Below are 14,683 nucleotides of genomic sequence, written 5' to 3'. Positions count from 1 at the left end.
TTTTTTTTTTTTTTTTTTTTTTTGATTAATTAAAGGATAGGATACAGGATTTAAGTGAGTAGGTGATGGAACATGGTTCTTGAATTTGAAGGATTTTGTGTATGATGATGGTTTTGTAAAGTTTGTTGGATTAATCAGGGTTGACACATTTGTGTATCGAATTAGGGTTGACACATTTGTGTATCGTTTTGTAATTCTGACTGTATGGTCTATCCATCTTTCTCTCTGGTATTACAGGTTGGTCTTTCATGGCGACGTTTGAGTTGTACCGTAGGTCAACAATCGGAATGTGTTTGACTGAAACGTTGGATGAGATGGTGTCGAGTGGTGTACTTGGACCAGAGCTGGCTATCCAAGTGCTTGTTCAGTTTGACAAGGTCTTCTTTGAGCTTCTTTAAATATGTGCTAGTTTTATGCATATGTATTATGTACAGGGATGATTAATATGTGGTTCATGAATCCTTGTTACATTGGTTGTAGTCAATGGCTGAGGCACTGGAAACTCAGGTTAAGACCAAGGTGTCCGTTAAGGTAAACAGCTCTATCTGTTTGAATTTAGTGTTAGGTTTGGTCAACTTTGATTGAAGAAATAAGCTTTTTATGGCGTTATGTGAGTTCTGTCTGTCACACAGGTCCCAACATGAGTAGCTTTTCATTAATGAGATGCATAAGCCATTAGACACACACTAACCAACATGAGTAGCTTTCTAATAATGAGATGCATAACCCATTATATACACATTAACACACGTTTACAATTATAAGAGGCTTGCATCGTAACTATTATATAATGTATTATCATCTGCCAACATTGAGAAAATGTGTATGGACTATCTCTGTTGTGTATTTAATATAACTCTAGTTCCTCAATAAGCTTTTATCTTATTATACATTGTCCCACAAGTATATTGGTTTTCAACGGTACGTGTAAAAACCCTATTAGAGAAGACGTAGAGTCCAAGCACAACTTAGTCCGCCTTACTGCAGTAAGCAAAGACCCTCTTAGTCTGACTCGTTTATTTGGCCAAACCTGTACCTCAACTGTTGCTGATAAGTGGAGGTGGTAAGTTCCACCCATTTGGTAGAACAGATATATTTAGCTATAAGTGGCCGAATTGCTAGAAGCTGTTCAGAGTACACTTAAATGCTTAAAACACGTAATTCCATTTAGTTCTTAAATTATTCGAAATATTGTGAATGATTATCCATCTTGGCCCATATATTGTGCCACAACTACTTGTAGCTTTAATAGTTGACCGGTTATCCAATTTGGCCTGTTAATATTATGATGGTGTCACTCTGTTGATGCTGATTTTTTTAACGTTAAACAGGGGCATTTGCACACCTACAGATTCTGTGACAACGTGTGGACATTCATTCTTCAAGATGCTCTTTTCAAGTACGACGAACACCAAGAAACTGTTGGCCGAGTTAAGATTGTAGCATGTGACTCAAAGCTACTTGGCCAGTGAGATCCATCTCTTGGTTTCTGCGCGTAAATTGTAGTGTAGAAAAAAATACCTGGTCTGTTACTCTGTTATGTTCTAATGGAACAGAGTGAATTCGAAACAATTTGCCCAAAAAGTCAGTTTCGTAACTCTTATACTCGTATCATCTCAATATTACGCCTTTTAAGGTGATTGCTTGTCTATTACTTCGTTTTTCTTTTCTTTTATTGTTGCATTTTCGTCTTCTAAAACACTTCTTTGTTGTTGTCGCTGTCTACTAATGGCATCTATGGTTAGATATTATTGTCTTAGTTATTGTGTTTCACCCAAAGTCATATAATCATATTATCATATGATCTTTATCTTTATCCCTTGAACTCTGCATTTTGCACATGGATTGAACTACAAAGAATTCAAGAATAGATGATATAAAATCTCTGCTAAAAAAAACAAATAAAACTGATAAAAAGCCCCATTTTTTATTATTTAAAAGGCCGGTTCTTATTTGTTGTGTAGGGATCGGTTCTTTTATATGTTTGTCTTCTTGCTTGTTTAGAGGGTGTAGGCGCGGCTCGGTTTTAGTTAGCGTTAAGTTGATCTCTTTGTAGATCCTTGTTTACTGTTTTTGAGCCTCGGTCATGATTCTCTTTTGTATTCTTGGTTTTCTTCTCTTTCTGAGATCAAGTTTATTTATAAAATTTACGTTTTTTGGCCAAAAAAAAAAAAAAGAAAAAAACTAGAAGCCCAATGATTTCAAATGATATCAAAACAGTAAATTATCAATATTATCACAAGACAAAAATTAGCTAAGCAAGGATATCAAACATCACACCTGTATTAAACCAAGTAAATTATCAATAATATCACAAGACAAAAATTTCCTCTCTTTAGATACATAAATCAAACCCTTGAGTTGAACAGAACATAAATAAACCCATAAGAGGAATATAACCCCATTTATTGATCCTGTACAAATTATGGTACTTTTCTTACAAGTACATAAAAATAGAGTATGTTTATGTAAATATAGATTGAGTAAGCAACAAAAATATAATGAAATAGATTTCAGCTGGGATATGGGGGTGGAAGTCAATCAGCCTGATCCCATAAACAATAATAATAATAATAATTCTTCACGGTTTAAGAACGCCGAGTTTTCCCAAAGAAGCACGGATATCAGCACTGCTACATTCATCGGGTGTCTGAAAAAGATTAGGGCTTTCTGTAGGTGTTACATCTGAAAGTGGGTAAACTCTGTTAGCATGAAGTTGATTGGTGCTACTGCTGCCAACTCCCTTCAATATAACCGATTTGTGGACCCCACCAAGAAATCCCTCGTAATCTGTGTCACCACTTTCTCCGACAAAAACTACCACCTTTGATAAGTCCATACCCCACCGGAGATACAGGTACCTGAACGCGTATAATGTGTCAACTTCTAATAATTCATATCAAGATGGGCGGACTGTGTAACGACGCGTCAAAACAAATGTCTTTTGACCTGAACCGCTTGTCAAAAACAGAACTTTGTGTGGCGTTCAGACGTTCCAGATAAAATTTGTTATTCTTGCTTTTTTATCTTACTATTTTGATATATGGAGTGATAACATTTTCAATTGCTTTTCAGTTAAAAGTTGTTAAATTTATTTTTTATAAAGAGAGCCTGCACATTCTAATTTTAAACCGCAGTTGACAAAACACATAACGAGACAACTAAAATTACCTGAGGGCTTGAGAACGAGATGCTGACACTGGAATCACATTAATCTTCTTTCCATTTTGGCAATAAATAACGTGACAGCGAAGAGCTTGAATCCTCATTAGCTTCCGAAGTTCCTTAACAGGAGGAACCTACAAAATTGAACCAGTAAATATAACGCATTGCAAACAAAACAGGTTTGGGTGAAGCGGGTCATTCAACAGTACGGGTTAAAATGGCCAGCCCAGGCTGAAAGTGTTACAAAAATCTTTTCCCCTTAAAATTTTAAACAATTTAGCAGGTTGCGTATGTTAGAATTTTTGGCTTGTTATCATTTTGGCTAAAACATAACCGGATCGACCAAATAAAAAGGCTGGAACATATACGTCTAGAGAGTGTATAATACGAGAATACGGTATAAAAAAAAGTAGACTCCAAAATTAATGAACTAACCAGTCCCGGCTTATGAATATTGAAAGCATAACAATAATTAGTCGAAACTTCTTCATCTTCCGTAACAACATGTTCTTCATTTTTATTCTCGGCTTTTTTATCAATTATAGATGCCGCCCATTTCACCAAAGTCTTCCTAAGTCCTTCACCACCCCAACGGTATTCAATATGCGAGTGATAATACAAATCAAACACAAACGGATTATCTTCCGAATGTGAAGACGAATAATAAAGATCCGCACCACTATTGCAAATAAACGCATCAAAATCCGACGGATTCACACCCTTCGAGACCAAAAAAGAATGGATTTCAGCCATACGTAAAGACGTTGCCAATATAAACCCGATAGAACCTTCAGTCTTTTCGTTTTCGACAGCCTTGAAGATTTTCTTAACGTTTTCGAAAAGAGATCCAATATCGTCATCATCAATAGCAATTACGAAAATATGCGTTCTCCTACGCAACGCCGGGAATTTAAGTTGTTCGCTTTTTTCACCCGAAACTGTCCTTTTGCCGACACCCTTCGCGTATGACAAAACAGCGTGCTCCAACTTACTATTATCATTTTCTTTATCGCCATCTAATGAAAACTTTAAATTTAGTGATATATCTTGCATATCTCTTAAAGAATCACTAGGTGAGTCAGATTCTGAATTTTCATCATCATCGTCGTTTTTTAGCCACCCGGGTTGCCTTGGTTTACAACTTGCTATACGCGAAAGATAAGTTTTGCAATGTTCAGTCCATGAAAAGAGATGAATATTTCGTAATCCGTTTGCCCTGCATTTCGCCCAAAGTTGCTTATCTGCAACAAGCTTTAATAAAGCATCTGCGATTGACTGTTGATCATGGGGATCAATAAGCAAACCGTTGTCAAGTACCTATAAAGATGACATCATCAACTCACTGGCTTCAGTTAACCAACAAAAAAATATTTAATAAAACTAAAGGTATCAAAATGGGTTGTGGGTGGGTGGGTGAGTAATGGGTCAAAACCAGGTAACCTTGGGTACATATTTGAGTAGGTTGTACCAAAAAATATTTGCCCAATTTTATTTGAACTTTTTTGTGAACAATTAGTGTACCAATGACATTGCAAAAAAGTGAACTTTTTTGAACTTTTGTTTGAACTTTTTTGTGATCTTTTTTGGATATTACAAACGACCCATCCGAAATAAAAACATAAACCCATCCGACCCTTTTATAAGATAGTGGGTTGAGATCTCCGCCTCTAAATAAAATAGACATAACTCACCCGATGTATATCCACAGGGCCTCCATTTTTTGTAGCAACCATTGGTAACCCATGAGCAGCAGCCTGTTTCAAAAATTAACGAGCAAGGCTAAATATAGTATTCATACATGTGTACCAAAGTGCAAACGAAAAAATTATCCAGAAGACTCACCTCGATTAAAGTAAGCCCAAATGGCTCTATGAAAGCCGGATTGATAAAAACACCCTACAAAAAAATTAAAGGTTTATTGCTCCTTTTCTTCCATAATTCAAACTTGATTCAGTATATGAGTAATATACATGTTAAAGAATACATCATTTCATTCTTATGTAGTAAAACAAGATGAATTATTTATCAACTATAAATACCACACACAATATTAATCATTCATTTACCTTGGTCTTGGCTGCCAGGCGGTAGATATCGGCGACTTCAACCTGCTTATGATGCTTAGGGTACGCCACTTGACCATAAAGATCGTACTTATCAATCATCTTAATAATTGAAAGTAGCATTGAAGCACTAGTGCTTGACATCTCATCGATGTTATCTCGGTTACCCATTATTAAAGTCTGCAACGTGATGTACGAGTATACTTTACTAACAAATTATGCGTATTAATGTGTCCGAATAAACTTATGATAGTCATAACATACCAGATTAGCAAGCTCCCTTAGAGGACGACACTCTCCAAACGCTTTGACCAAAGTTGTAAGATTCTTTTTGGGATCGGGCCTAGCAAGAGCTAGTATCATAGGCTTTCGTGGGTTGGTAAAAAAGCGCATTATCTGCATAAATTGAGATTAGGGACTTGTGATTCCTCTAAAAACATATTGAAATGGATAAAAAGAACCATAAAAATGCAATAGAAATTAGTCTGAAGTCATCAGCTTAAAAATAAAATAATCAGAAACAAAATCCAACCTCTGTCCAAATGGGCGGGTCGGGAGAACGTTGATGATCTTCCCCTCCTTCTGTTTCACCATCAATATCACCTTCGTGTGGAACAATATGATTGAATTCCATCCCTGGAGGAATTACCTGCAGTAATTAAAAATATTAATTAAATCTGTAACTAAAGGATTCAAATGGGTCAAATGGGTTTTTAATATACAAACTAAAGAGTGTAGAGCATTTTGGTACTTACAAACATGCGAGGCATGAACCTTCCATAACAACTCACGTTACGCCTAATCCTGGCTCTAAGTTTCTTCTCTAACACCGGGTCAAACCCATCATACAAACGCCACTGTTCATCTATCTCTTGTCTCGTACTAGTTATAACCACCTCCGACGAATCAAGACTCGTTTCTTCAGCTTCGATCCTACGCATAATCTTATAAGTAGTATTAATCTCATCTTTAGTTAATCTTCCTTGCCTCAGAAGTTGTTCCAACTTATCTCTACCAAGCGAATGACCCGTAAACAGCATGGGTACATTTAAAGCACCCGATAATCGGGCTGCTGAGTCACCAGCATCTGCATAATGACCATGGATGGCAACGGGCCAAACCGGGTGCCCACCACCAACTTGCTCACCCAAAACTTTCGACATTTGAATTACGTGGCTGAGTGCACCGTCAACAAATTCAGGTATGTGAGGCCAGAGTAGCTCTTTAGGGATGTATTTATCTTTTGGACCGAATGGAATACGGATTATATACGCACCGCTACTTTCGCCGATTTCATCAGTTGCATTATCGGAGTTATGTGAAGCTAACATTTCGGTTGGTTCACCGTAACTCGAGTCCACTTCTGGACAGGCTACTTGTCTAGTAAGTAAATCGACTCGATAGACACCAGGCATTGAAGCTAAAGCTCTTGCAAGTTCTACAACATACTTAACCTGCAAATGATTATGCAACATCAAAAACATTGAAAAAAAATACAATTTCGAAAAATTAAAATGATTTCAAAACGAAGAAAGGGAACACGGGCTAGACTGGAGTTACCTGACCGCCAGTATCAGAATCACGACCAAGCTCCATATTTTCACCACGTATTAACCCATGAAGGCTGTAAGAATTTTAATTATCAACGATCAAATAATATTATTCTAGAACATACAACACTTCATACATTTCATGATAGATGTACTATTTTTTGCAGCGACATAAAAAATAAAAAGAAAATACACACACACACACACACACACACACACACAAAAACAGATTTTTGAATATCTTGTCTCCTTCTACCGCTAATAGTTTATATATACATTATAGATCCATATAATGCAACTTATTTAACATTGAAAAGTGAAGGGTATGAGAAGAGACCTTATTAATACAAGATATAACTTTTTCCCCTTCTGTTGATTAGCCCAAGCCTCCATGGCATCAATCGAGCTCATTCTCGGCAAACGGCCTCTGTGACTATCACCATGAGCAGATACATCGCTAAAGGGCTCTCCTTTTTCGCCCTCAGATAAGTCTTCTGACATGTCAGCAACTGCTTCTCTGCGACCCTTTTCACGCTCAATACGACGTTTTGCCACTCTATGAGCTTCCTCATTCTCAAGCTAAAATAAACAAATGGAACACATTAACATAAGCATTAATGTAATGGCAGTCCAATTTCAAAAACCTATACAACTTAATAACACATACTTACATACAAAACAAAATTTGGGCAAAAAAAATATGTAAATCGATAAACGAATATAAAAACCTGTTTTTTCTGTCGAGCTAAATTCCAAATCCTCCAGCACATATTCTCGAGCCTGGTATTCCTCTCTTGCGGACTCCTTGTCGCTTGCGCCTTCATTTACATTCAATAACAATTATTTTCCACTTTCAACAGCAAATACATACACACATACATACATACATTGATACATATATACATACACACATACATACACACATATAAATTTACAGACACATAATCAAAAATAAAAATAAAAAAAATTACACAACTCAGTACATTCAATCCAACTCTGTACGTTTCAATTCATTCATGTACAGTTCAATAAATTAACACACAGTTTCACACACACAATACAAGACTCAATTCTTCAAATTGAATTTCAAAATCAAAACTTACACACACACACACACACACACACACACACACACAGACTATACATATACATATACATATACATATACATATACATATACATATAGATAATTATCAAAATAAAATTGAATAATTAAACTTGGCGACTTGTAATTCATAAAGCAAAACAATTCATTACACACACACACACACACACTGAAACTGTCATTAACTTTAACAATACTAATTTTTTTTTATTAATCTGTATCTATACATATCATCCGTATACAAAAAAAAAATTGATACAATACATAGAGTAATACAGATATACATACATAAATACAAAAAAAAAAAAAAAAAATTAATAAAAATATAGAATTAAAAGAAGTATAGATAGATTTGTACTTTAACCCAGGATCGATGAAGATCAGTTTCATCGAAACCGATGACGTTATCAACAAAGTAACGAGTAGGACTAAAACGACCTCGTTCGCGAAGTAACAGAGATGATTTTGCATCATCAAGTCCAGGACCTACATCAAGTATTGCTTCTAAGTAACTGTTTATCCAATCGTTTCCCGCCATTAAAACACGTTCACTTTGATGTATGAAGATAGAATTAGAGATGGAGTAACAAATTATGAGTGATGATGCTTAATTGTTTATTTGTGAATGAATCAATTTTTGATTTGATTTTTGATTTTGAGAACAGGGAATGGTGAGAGAGACACGCGGAAGATAGATAGAGAGAGAGCCAGGAATATAGGAGCAAAAAAAACCGCTAATTTTTAATTAATTTTTTTTAATCTAAATTGGTAGAATATTATTTCTGTCGACACTTTATACCTGTGATTGAATTTAATTTTAATTTTAATTTACTACGGAGTATATTTTTTTATTTAATTTAATATTTAATTGAAAAAATTAGATTAAATACGGAGTACTTGATTAAAGTAAAATTAGTTAATGTTCCTGTCGACACCTTATTTATTTATCTTTTTTAATTAACAGCACAACACCTTTTTTTTTTTTTTTTGGAACATTTTAAATATATATAAAATAAAAAAACAACCTTCCAAGCAAGATAGGCAAAACAGTTCAATGACTTTATAAATATTTAAACTATACTTTACCAGCATAAATATAAAAAGGGGAAAAAGAAACTTGGGTTTTAAAATTATATGATTTAAAAACAGTTTTACATGTAGGTGACGAGTGATAATACTTCATAAAACTGTTAAAATTAAATACTTAAATCCAGATTGTTCTGTTAAGTTCTTGCATTTTCACTATTAAACAAAGTACGTGAAAACCTTTTTGATTATATTCCCATCGATATTATTGAGCTAAGTGGAGTAACAATGCAGTTGAGATTTTAGATAAGATAACTGTTTTTTATCGATATCGACATCGAATTCTCTCATTTGTCATCTAAAAACGCGTTAGGAGGTAACCCAATTCGTGACGATATTGGCAGCATCATCGAAGGTTGAAAAAAAAAAACCATAGACCTTCCCAAATCGCATTGATGTTGGCAGTACTATCAAAGTTTAAAAACTCTCTGCTTAGAGTGAGAATTGAGCCTGAGTTGACAGTACCTCAAATTGAAATTACTAAACTTTTTTATTTCAACAATTTAAAATTATTTAAATTCATAAATGTTAATATAAATATAAATTCTTATTAGTTAAAAGTATATAATCTCACTTTTCTCAAACCATACCTTAATCTTCCTAATGATATCGTCCAAAAAGTTGGATTCATTTGTCGTGCAACGAGGTCGGCAGAGCGAGTTCCGAGAGGAGTGATTGGATGAGTTTTTATTTGTAAGTGCATGGCTTAAATCTATTTTTTCTTTACTTAATGGTAGAAAGAATAAGTATGACATATGATCGTGTTATTGAATGGTTATGCAAATTAAATCTTAATTGATAATTGTCTTTGGTTAATTCTACTGGATAGAAAGATAGAGATTTTGTATTTTTGTATTAAGTTCTAATTTCATGAAAAGTAATAAAAGGGGTGAGAAATGTCCTGAGAATGCATATCAATGAGATGTTTACTATGATATATGCTCAGTCTAGTGAAAGGTAATTATCTTATAAAAGCTTTAACTGGGGTGGTCTTAACGTCCATCGAATGAGTCAATTATGCAAGTCTATCGGTCTTTGGGTCATAGACTTGTCTAGAGGTCAAGGCAGATATGTCACTAGGGTTGTATCACTGAAGTGTAACTAAACCTCGGTTGTTATCTTAAGTAAAGTTAATAGTTCAAGTTAATGGATATATTCCAATCCTAACCCTCGTTATCGATTTTTCAATTGAATAACGACATGTCTTGTTGAGTAAACATGATCACAAACATGAGGAACCTGTCGGTTTAAGTTGATATAACTTATCATCATTCTAAAAGAGGTCAAACGGTCTTAATTATTATACAGGCATTTCAGTATTAAGCTAATAGTGGAACAGATAAAAACTCATTTAATGCATACAATAATAGTAAAAACATTCCAAAATCAACAATCAAACAAGAACATGTAAAATGAGTCCTACGGTTGGACGTAGGTAAATAAGTCGTAAAGGTCCTTAGAGGTCTCTCTGGAACGATTACCAGGCATGCTAGGTCTTTCTTGTCTCAATTTATAGGTTTCGTGTATCAAAAGCGCAAAGATTGCCTCTCGAAAACACCGACCATACCGAGTTCATAGATTCTTCAGTATAGTATAGTCAAGGGTTTTGGATCTGATGAAGTAGCTAATTTCATATAGCTGGACAAATCTCGACCTTAACCTATGTTGGATAATCCTTAAAATCTAGCATACACGTTTATTAGAATCACAATTTCAGCATAACAACAGTAACCTTACTAAGTTTACATAATTACGCTAGCCATATGTTTCTATCATAGCAAAATACGAATATTTCAAACTAGCATGGTAATTCTAAAACGCATATTCAAACATAATATTTACAAGACATGTTTAAATAAAAGATGCGTAATAGATTAAAACCTGAAAAACGTAACGTACATAAATTCGTCTTTGAGCGTAGGGTCTCAAGGATATCCTTCAAATAAATTACAAAAGCTCTAAACTAACACTAAAGTGTGTTGTGATGAATATGATCTGTTTGAAGAAAAGTGAATATTAAAAAATGATTATTTATAATTCGTAATTAATTGAAGAGAGTATATAAATCTAATTATGGTATGTTTGACCGTAGCCTTTATAAATATTCAATCTATCTATATATTTATATATAAAAGATATATAAGAGAGTTTAAAAAAATAGCATTTTAATTGTAGCTAATTGTGTCAAATGGAATATTCACATGTCTTTTCCACGATTATTCAAAAAATTAAATAGCTAAATAATGTTTATTAATTTGAATTATTACTTAAAATGGAATTTAATTAAATAGAAAGAGAATCTTACTATCTCAAAATTTTATTAGACATGTTCATTTCCATGTATTTTTGACTATTCAATGAGATTAAATTTTCATGAATCTGGAGCACTTCTTTGTCCATTCCATTTTAGTCTTTTAATACTTGATATTACATATTTAAAAAATCAAAAAGATTAAGGATATAAAAATAAATCAATAACAAAGTGGACAAAGTTTGACCCTTTTGATATGATCAATTCAACAGATCTTTTACCATTTCAAATACTAACTGATATGGCCTATTAAAAATAGAGTATTGACCTAAATTAACTACATTTCAAGCTATTGGGTCAATATATGCACCTTTAAACGCTATCACAAACATAATATAGGAAATGAACATCAAACGGCGTAAAATAGGTGACTCATTTGAAACTATTTTGGAGTAGCCGTGCAACGCATGGACTTTAAATACTAGTATATAAATTTGAATCCAATAAGTAGATAAATACTCATGCATCCTTTTATTCAATAGTGTGTTACTCGTAAAATAGGTGACTCATTTGAATTTACACTCTCTTTTTTTTATATGATGCAAGACAGTTTTATATGAAGTTGTGGTGTGGTCCAGCGGTTGGTGGTCTGCCTCCTTTAGGAGAGGTCAGAAGTTCGAACCCCGTTGGCTACATACTAAAAACACAATTTCATTCCTACCATGAAGTATTCACCCATGGCACCTTTCTCATATCGTTTCGAGGGTAAAGGGGAGGGGGTTTTTACTTGGTCGTGCCCTTGGATCGGTTTCAAGGTTTCCTCCAGGGCTGCGATGGGGGCGCGATTATTATCACTGCATTGGCATAGTCGAAACTGGAGATGATCGCAACGGGTGGTTTAGTCCCCTTGAGTGATCTCAATTGTGACAACCCGGAAATTTCCGACCAAATTTAAACTTGATCTTTATATGTTTCCGACACGATAAGCAAAGTCTGTAATGTTGAATCTCAAAAATTTTAAACTATGTTCATACATTCATTTAACCTTGACCAAACTCCGACGATTCACGAACCATTATATAAATGGATATGATTATATATATATATATATATATATATATATATATATATATATATATATATATATATATATATATATATATATATATATATATATATATATATATATATTATAACTTGAGAATATTAACAAAGTATTAAACGTATAACATTATACTTATTCGTTATAGATAAACGTCTACGTAATAAAAAGTGTTATGTGAAACGTGTGTATATATATATATATATATATATATATATATATATATATATATATATATATATATATATATATATATATAGACAAGTATATTGAGCTTATATATAAGTGGTTTCGAATACAATTATTAGATATAAAACGTAATACGATATGTTTAGAAAGATTTGTACATTTTACAATATGTCAAGAAGTAAATTATTAAAGTTATTATCATTATCTTTTACTATTATAAATTTTAGAAATTATATACAATGATTTGAGTGTCACGTCTTCTTTAAAAAGGAATATAACTTTATAAATGTCTGGAACCACTTTTGACAAATTGTTACCGGGTTATTTTAATAAGGATAAAGGTTTTAACGTTATCTTAAAAATTAGAATCTTTCTAGAAACCGTTTGACAAGTTATAAATGATAACGGTCCGTGATTTAAATGAATATATATATATATATATATATATAACTTCCAACGTGTAATTAAAAACGTGTTCATATATATTTTGAATTATTTAATAAACGATATTAGTATTCGATTATTGAATCAATTGATATTTAGATAAGTTAACTTATGAGAATTTGATGCATGAATAAATTATATGATTTAAAATATAAATGTTAAATAATATAATAATTTCTATTATTTAATCGATTCTAAAATGAACTTTGAAATATAAATAGTTTGAAAAACCAAATATTATATTATTAAATAGATATTTCAATTACATACGATATGTGCGAATTTATATTTTTAAAATATAAGTATAAATATATATATATATATATATATATATATATATATATATATATATATATATATATATATATATATATATATATATATATTATAAAGTGATTTAATATAATATTAATTAGATACAAAACGTTTTGATTTAAATTTATATTATCATATGTATATATAACGAGACGTCGATTTATAGAAGCAAATGACCACAACACTCAAATGTAAAGATTATACTTTGGGTAATATAGTCTATCGTTGATTAAGTCTATATTTTGATAAAGGTACACGTAGCGAAACGTAAAGTGCTAGTTTTCTAAGCGTACGAAACGTCGTTCGAAAAACCGAAACCAGGACATTAGTCGAGTGACAACGTACAAGTCATTGGAACAAAAATTACAGATCAACTATGCACGTGAATATAATATAATATATAATTAATTCTATGAATTAAATATATATTTATTATTAATGTTATTATTTGAGTGTTGGCAGATCAATTATTATGCGAACTAGCTGTCAGGTGTTCTTATTCGATCGCATGAGCATTGATGTCAAAGCTAAGGTATACGAAATAGTTTATATTTTACTAGGAAAAACTATTAAATACGATACAATTTTACACAAGATATTTATTTATTTATAGAATGGATATACTTAAACCTTGCTACAACACTTATAGGCAGTGTACCTAATCGTACAGTAGTGTAGTTTTTAGTAAGTCCGGTTCGTTCCACAGGGAAATCTTTAAACAAAGCGTAACGCTATATTAGTTTACTTTTATAAAAATACAAACATATATATAAGTAATATTATTATTATAAAAGGGGGGTTTTTACCATTTAATGACCGGTTTGTCGATTTTAAGACTTTAGTCGCAGTTAAAACCTAATGTAAAATATAAAATAAATACAAGACTTAAATTAAAGCGTAAAGTAAATAACGATAATGAAATTGCAATAAAAGTGCGATAAAATAAAATTGCGATAATTAAAAAATACGATAATTAAAAGTGCGATTAAATAACAATAAATAAAAATGCGATAATTAGAAGTGCAATTAAATATAAAATAAAGGAAATTAAATATGAAATAAAAGAATTATGCTTATTTAAACTTCTGTAATCATGATGTTTGACGTGTTGATTTTAGTTTTATGCCCATGGGTTAATTGTCCTTTGTCCTGGATTATTTAATATGTCCGTCTGGTTTTTGTCCATAACAGTCCATCAGTCATAAATATAAAGTGCGAGTGTCCTCGTCAAATTATTATTATACCCGAAGTTAAATATTCCAACTAATTGGGGATTCGAGTTGTAACAAGGTTTTAATACTTTGTTTAATGAATACACCAGGTTATCAACTGCGTGTAAACTAAGGTTTTACTACTTTGTTAACAATTACACCAATTACCCTTAAATGTAATTTCACCTCTGTTTTAATAATT

General features: G+C 32.4%; 2 protein-coding genes across 2 annotated transcripts; one reads left to right on the top strand and one right to left on the bottom strand.

The window, feature by feature from the left end:
• Positions 1-248: 248 nt before the first annotated feature.
• Positions 249-1,773, top strand: LOC139898369 (transcription initiation factor IIA subunit 2-like). Its single transcript, XM_071881100.1, has 3 exons — positions 249-377; positions 481-531; positions 1,332-1,773. The coding sequence occupies exons 1-3, from the start codon at positions 249-251 to the stop codon at positions 1,470-1,472; spliced, it is 321 nt and encodes a 106-aa protein (XP_071737201.1). The 3' UTR covers positions 1,473-1,773.
• Positions 1,774-2,280: 507 nt separating this feature from the next.
• On the bottom strand, positions 2,281-8,580 carry LOC139902898 (probable sucrose-phosphate synthase 1). The gene is made up of 13 exons (XM_071885565.1): positions 8,242-8,580; positions 7,507-7,596; positions 7,116-7,357; positions 6,789-6,852; positions 5,984-6,682; positions 5,761-5,877; positions 5,493-5,624; positions 5,232-5,408; positions 5,008-5,061; positions 4,857-4,919; positions 3,601-4,482; positions 3,172-3,299; positions 2,281-2,861 (listed from the first exon to the last, which is right to left on the bottom strand). The coding sequence occupies exons 1-13, from the start codon at positions 8,419-8,421 to the stop codon at positions 2,582-2,584; spliced, it is 3,108 nt and encodes a 1,035-aa protein (XP_071741666.1). The 5' UTR covers positions 8,422-8,580; the 3' UTR covers positions 2,281-2,581.
• Between the last annotated feature and the right edge of the window lie 6,103 nt (positions 8,581-14,683).

This window comes from Rutidosis leptorrhynchoides, chromosome 3 (assembly GCF_046630445.1).
Source record: "Rutidosis leptorrhynchoides isolate AG116_Rl617_1_P2 chromosome 3, CSIRO_AGI_Rlap_v1, whole genome shotgun sequence".
Classification (NCBI taxonomy): domain Eukaryota; kingdom Viridiplantae; phylum Streptophyta; class Magnoliopsida; order Asterales; family Asteraceae; genus Rutidosis; species Rutidosis leptorrhynchoides.
This window is presented reverse-complemented; position numbering and strand designations above follow the sequence as displayed.

What these genes read in the sequence shown, in the direction of transcription:
- LOC139898369 (XM_071881100.1), top strand. Translation starts at nt 249, where the DNA reads ATGGCGACGTTTGAGTTGTACCGTAGGTCAACAATCGGAATGTGTTTG. An exon ending in TGCTTGTTCAGTTTGACAAG is followed by an intron (nt 378 to 480) that starts GTCTTCTTTGAG and finishes CATTGGTTGTAG; the next exon opens with TCAATGGCTGAGGCACTGGA. An exon ending in AGACCAAGGTGTCCGTTAAG is followed by an intron (nt 532 to 1,331) that starts GTAAACAGCTCT and finishes AACGTTAAACAG; the next exon opens with GGGCATTTGCACACCTACAG.
- LOC139902898 (XM_071885565.1), bottom strand. Translation starts at nt 8,421, where the DNA reads ATGGCGGGAAACGATTGGATAAACAGTTACTTAGAAGCAATACTTGAT. An exon ending in ACCCGCCCATTTGGACAGAG is followed by an intron (nt 5,625 to 5,760) that starts GTTGGATTTTGT and finishes CAATTTATGCAG; the next exon opens with ATAATGCGCTTTTTTACCAA. An exon ending in TTGGGCTTACTTTAATCGAG is followed by an intron (nt 4,920 to 5,007) that starts GTGAGTCTTCTG and finishes TTTTTGAAACAG; the next exon opens with GCTGCTGCTCATGGGTTACC.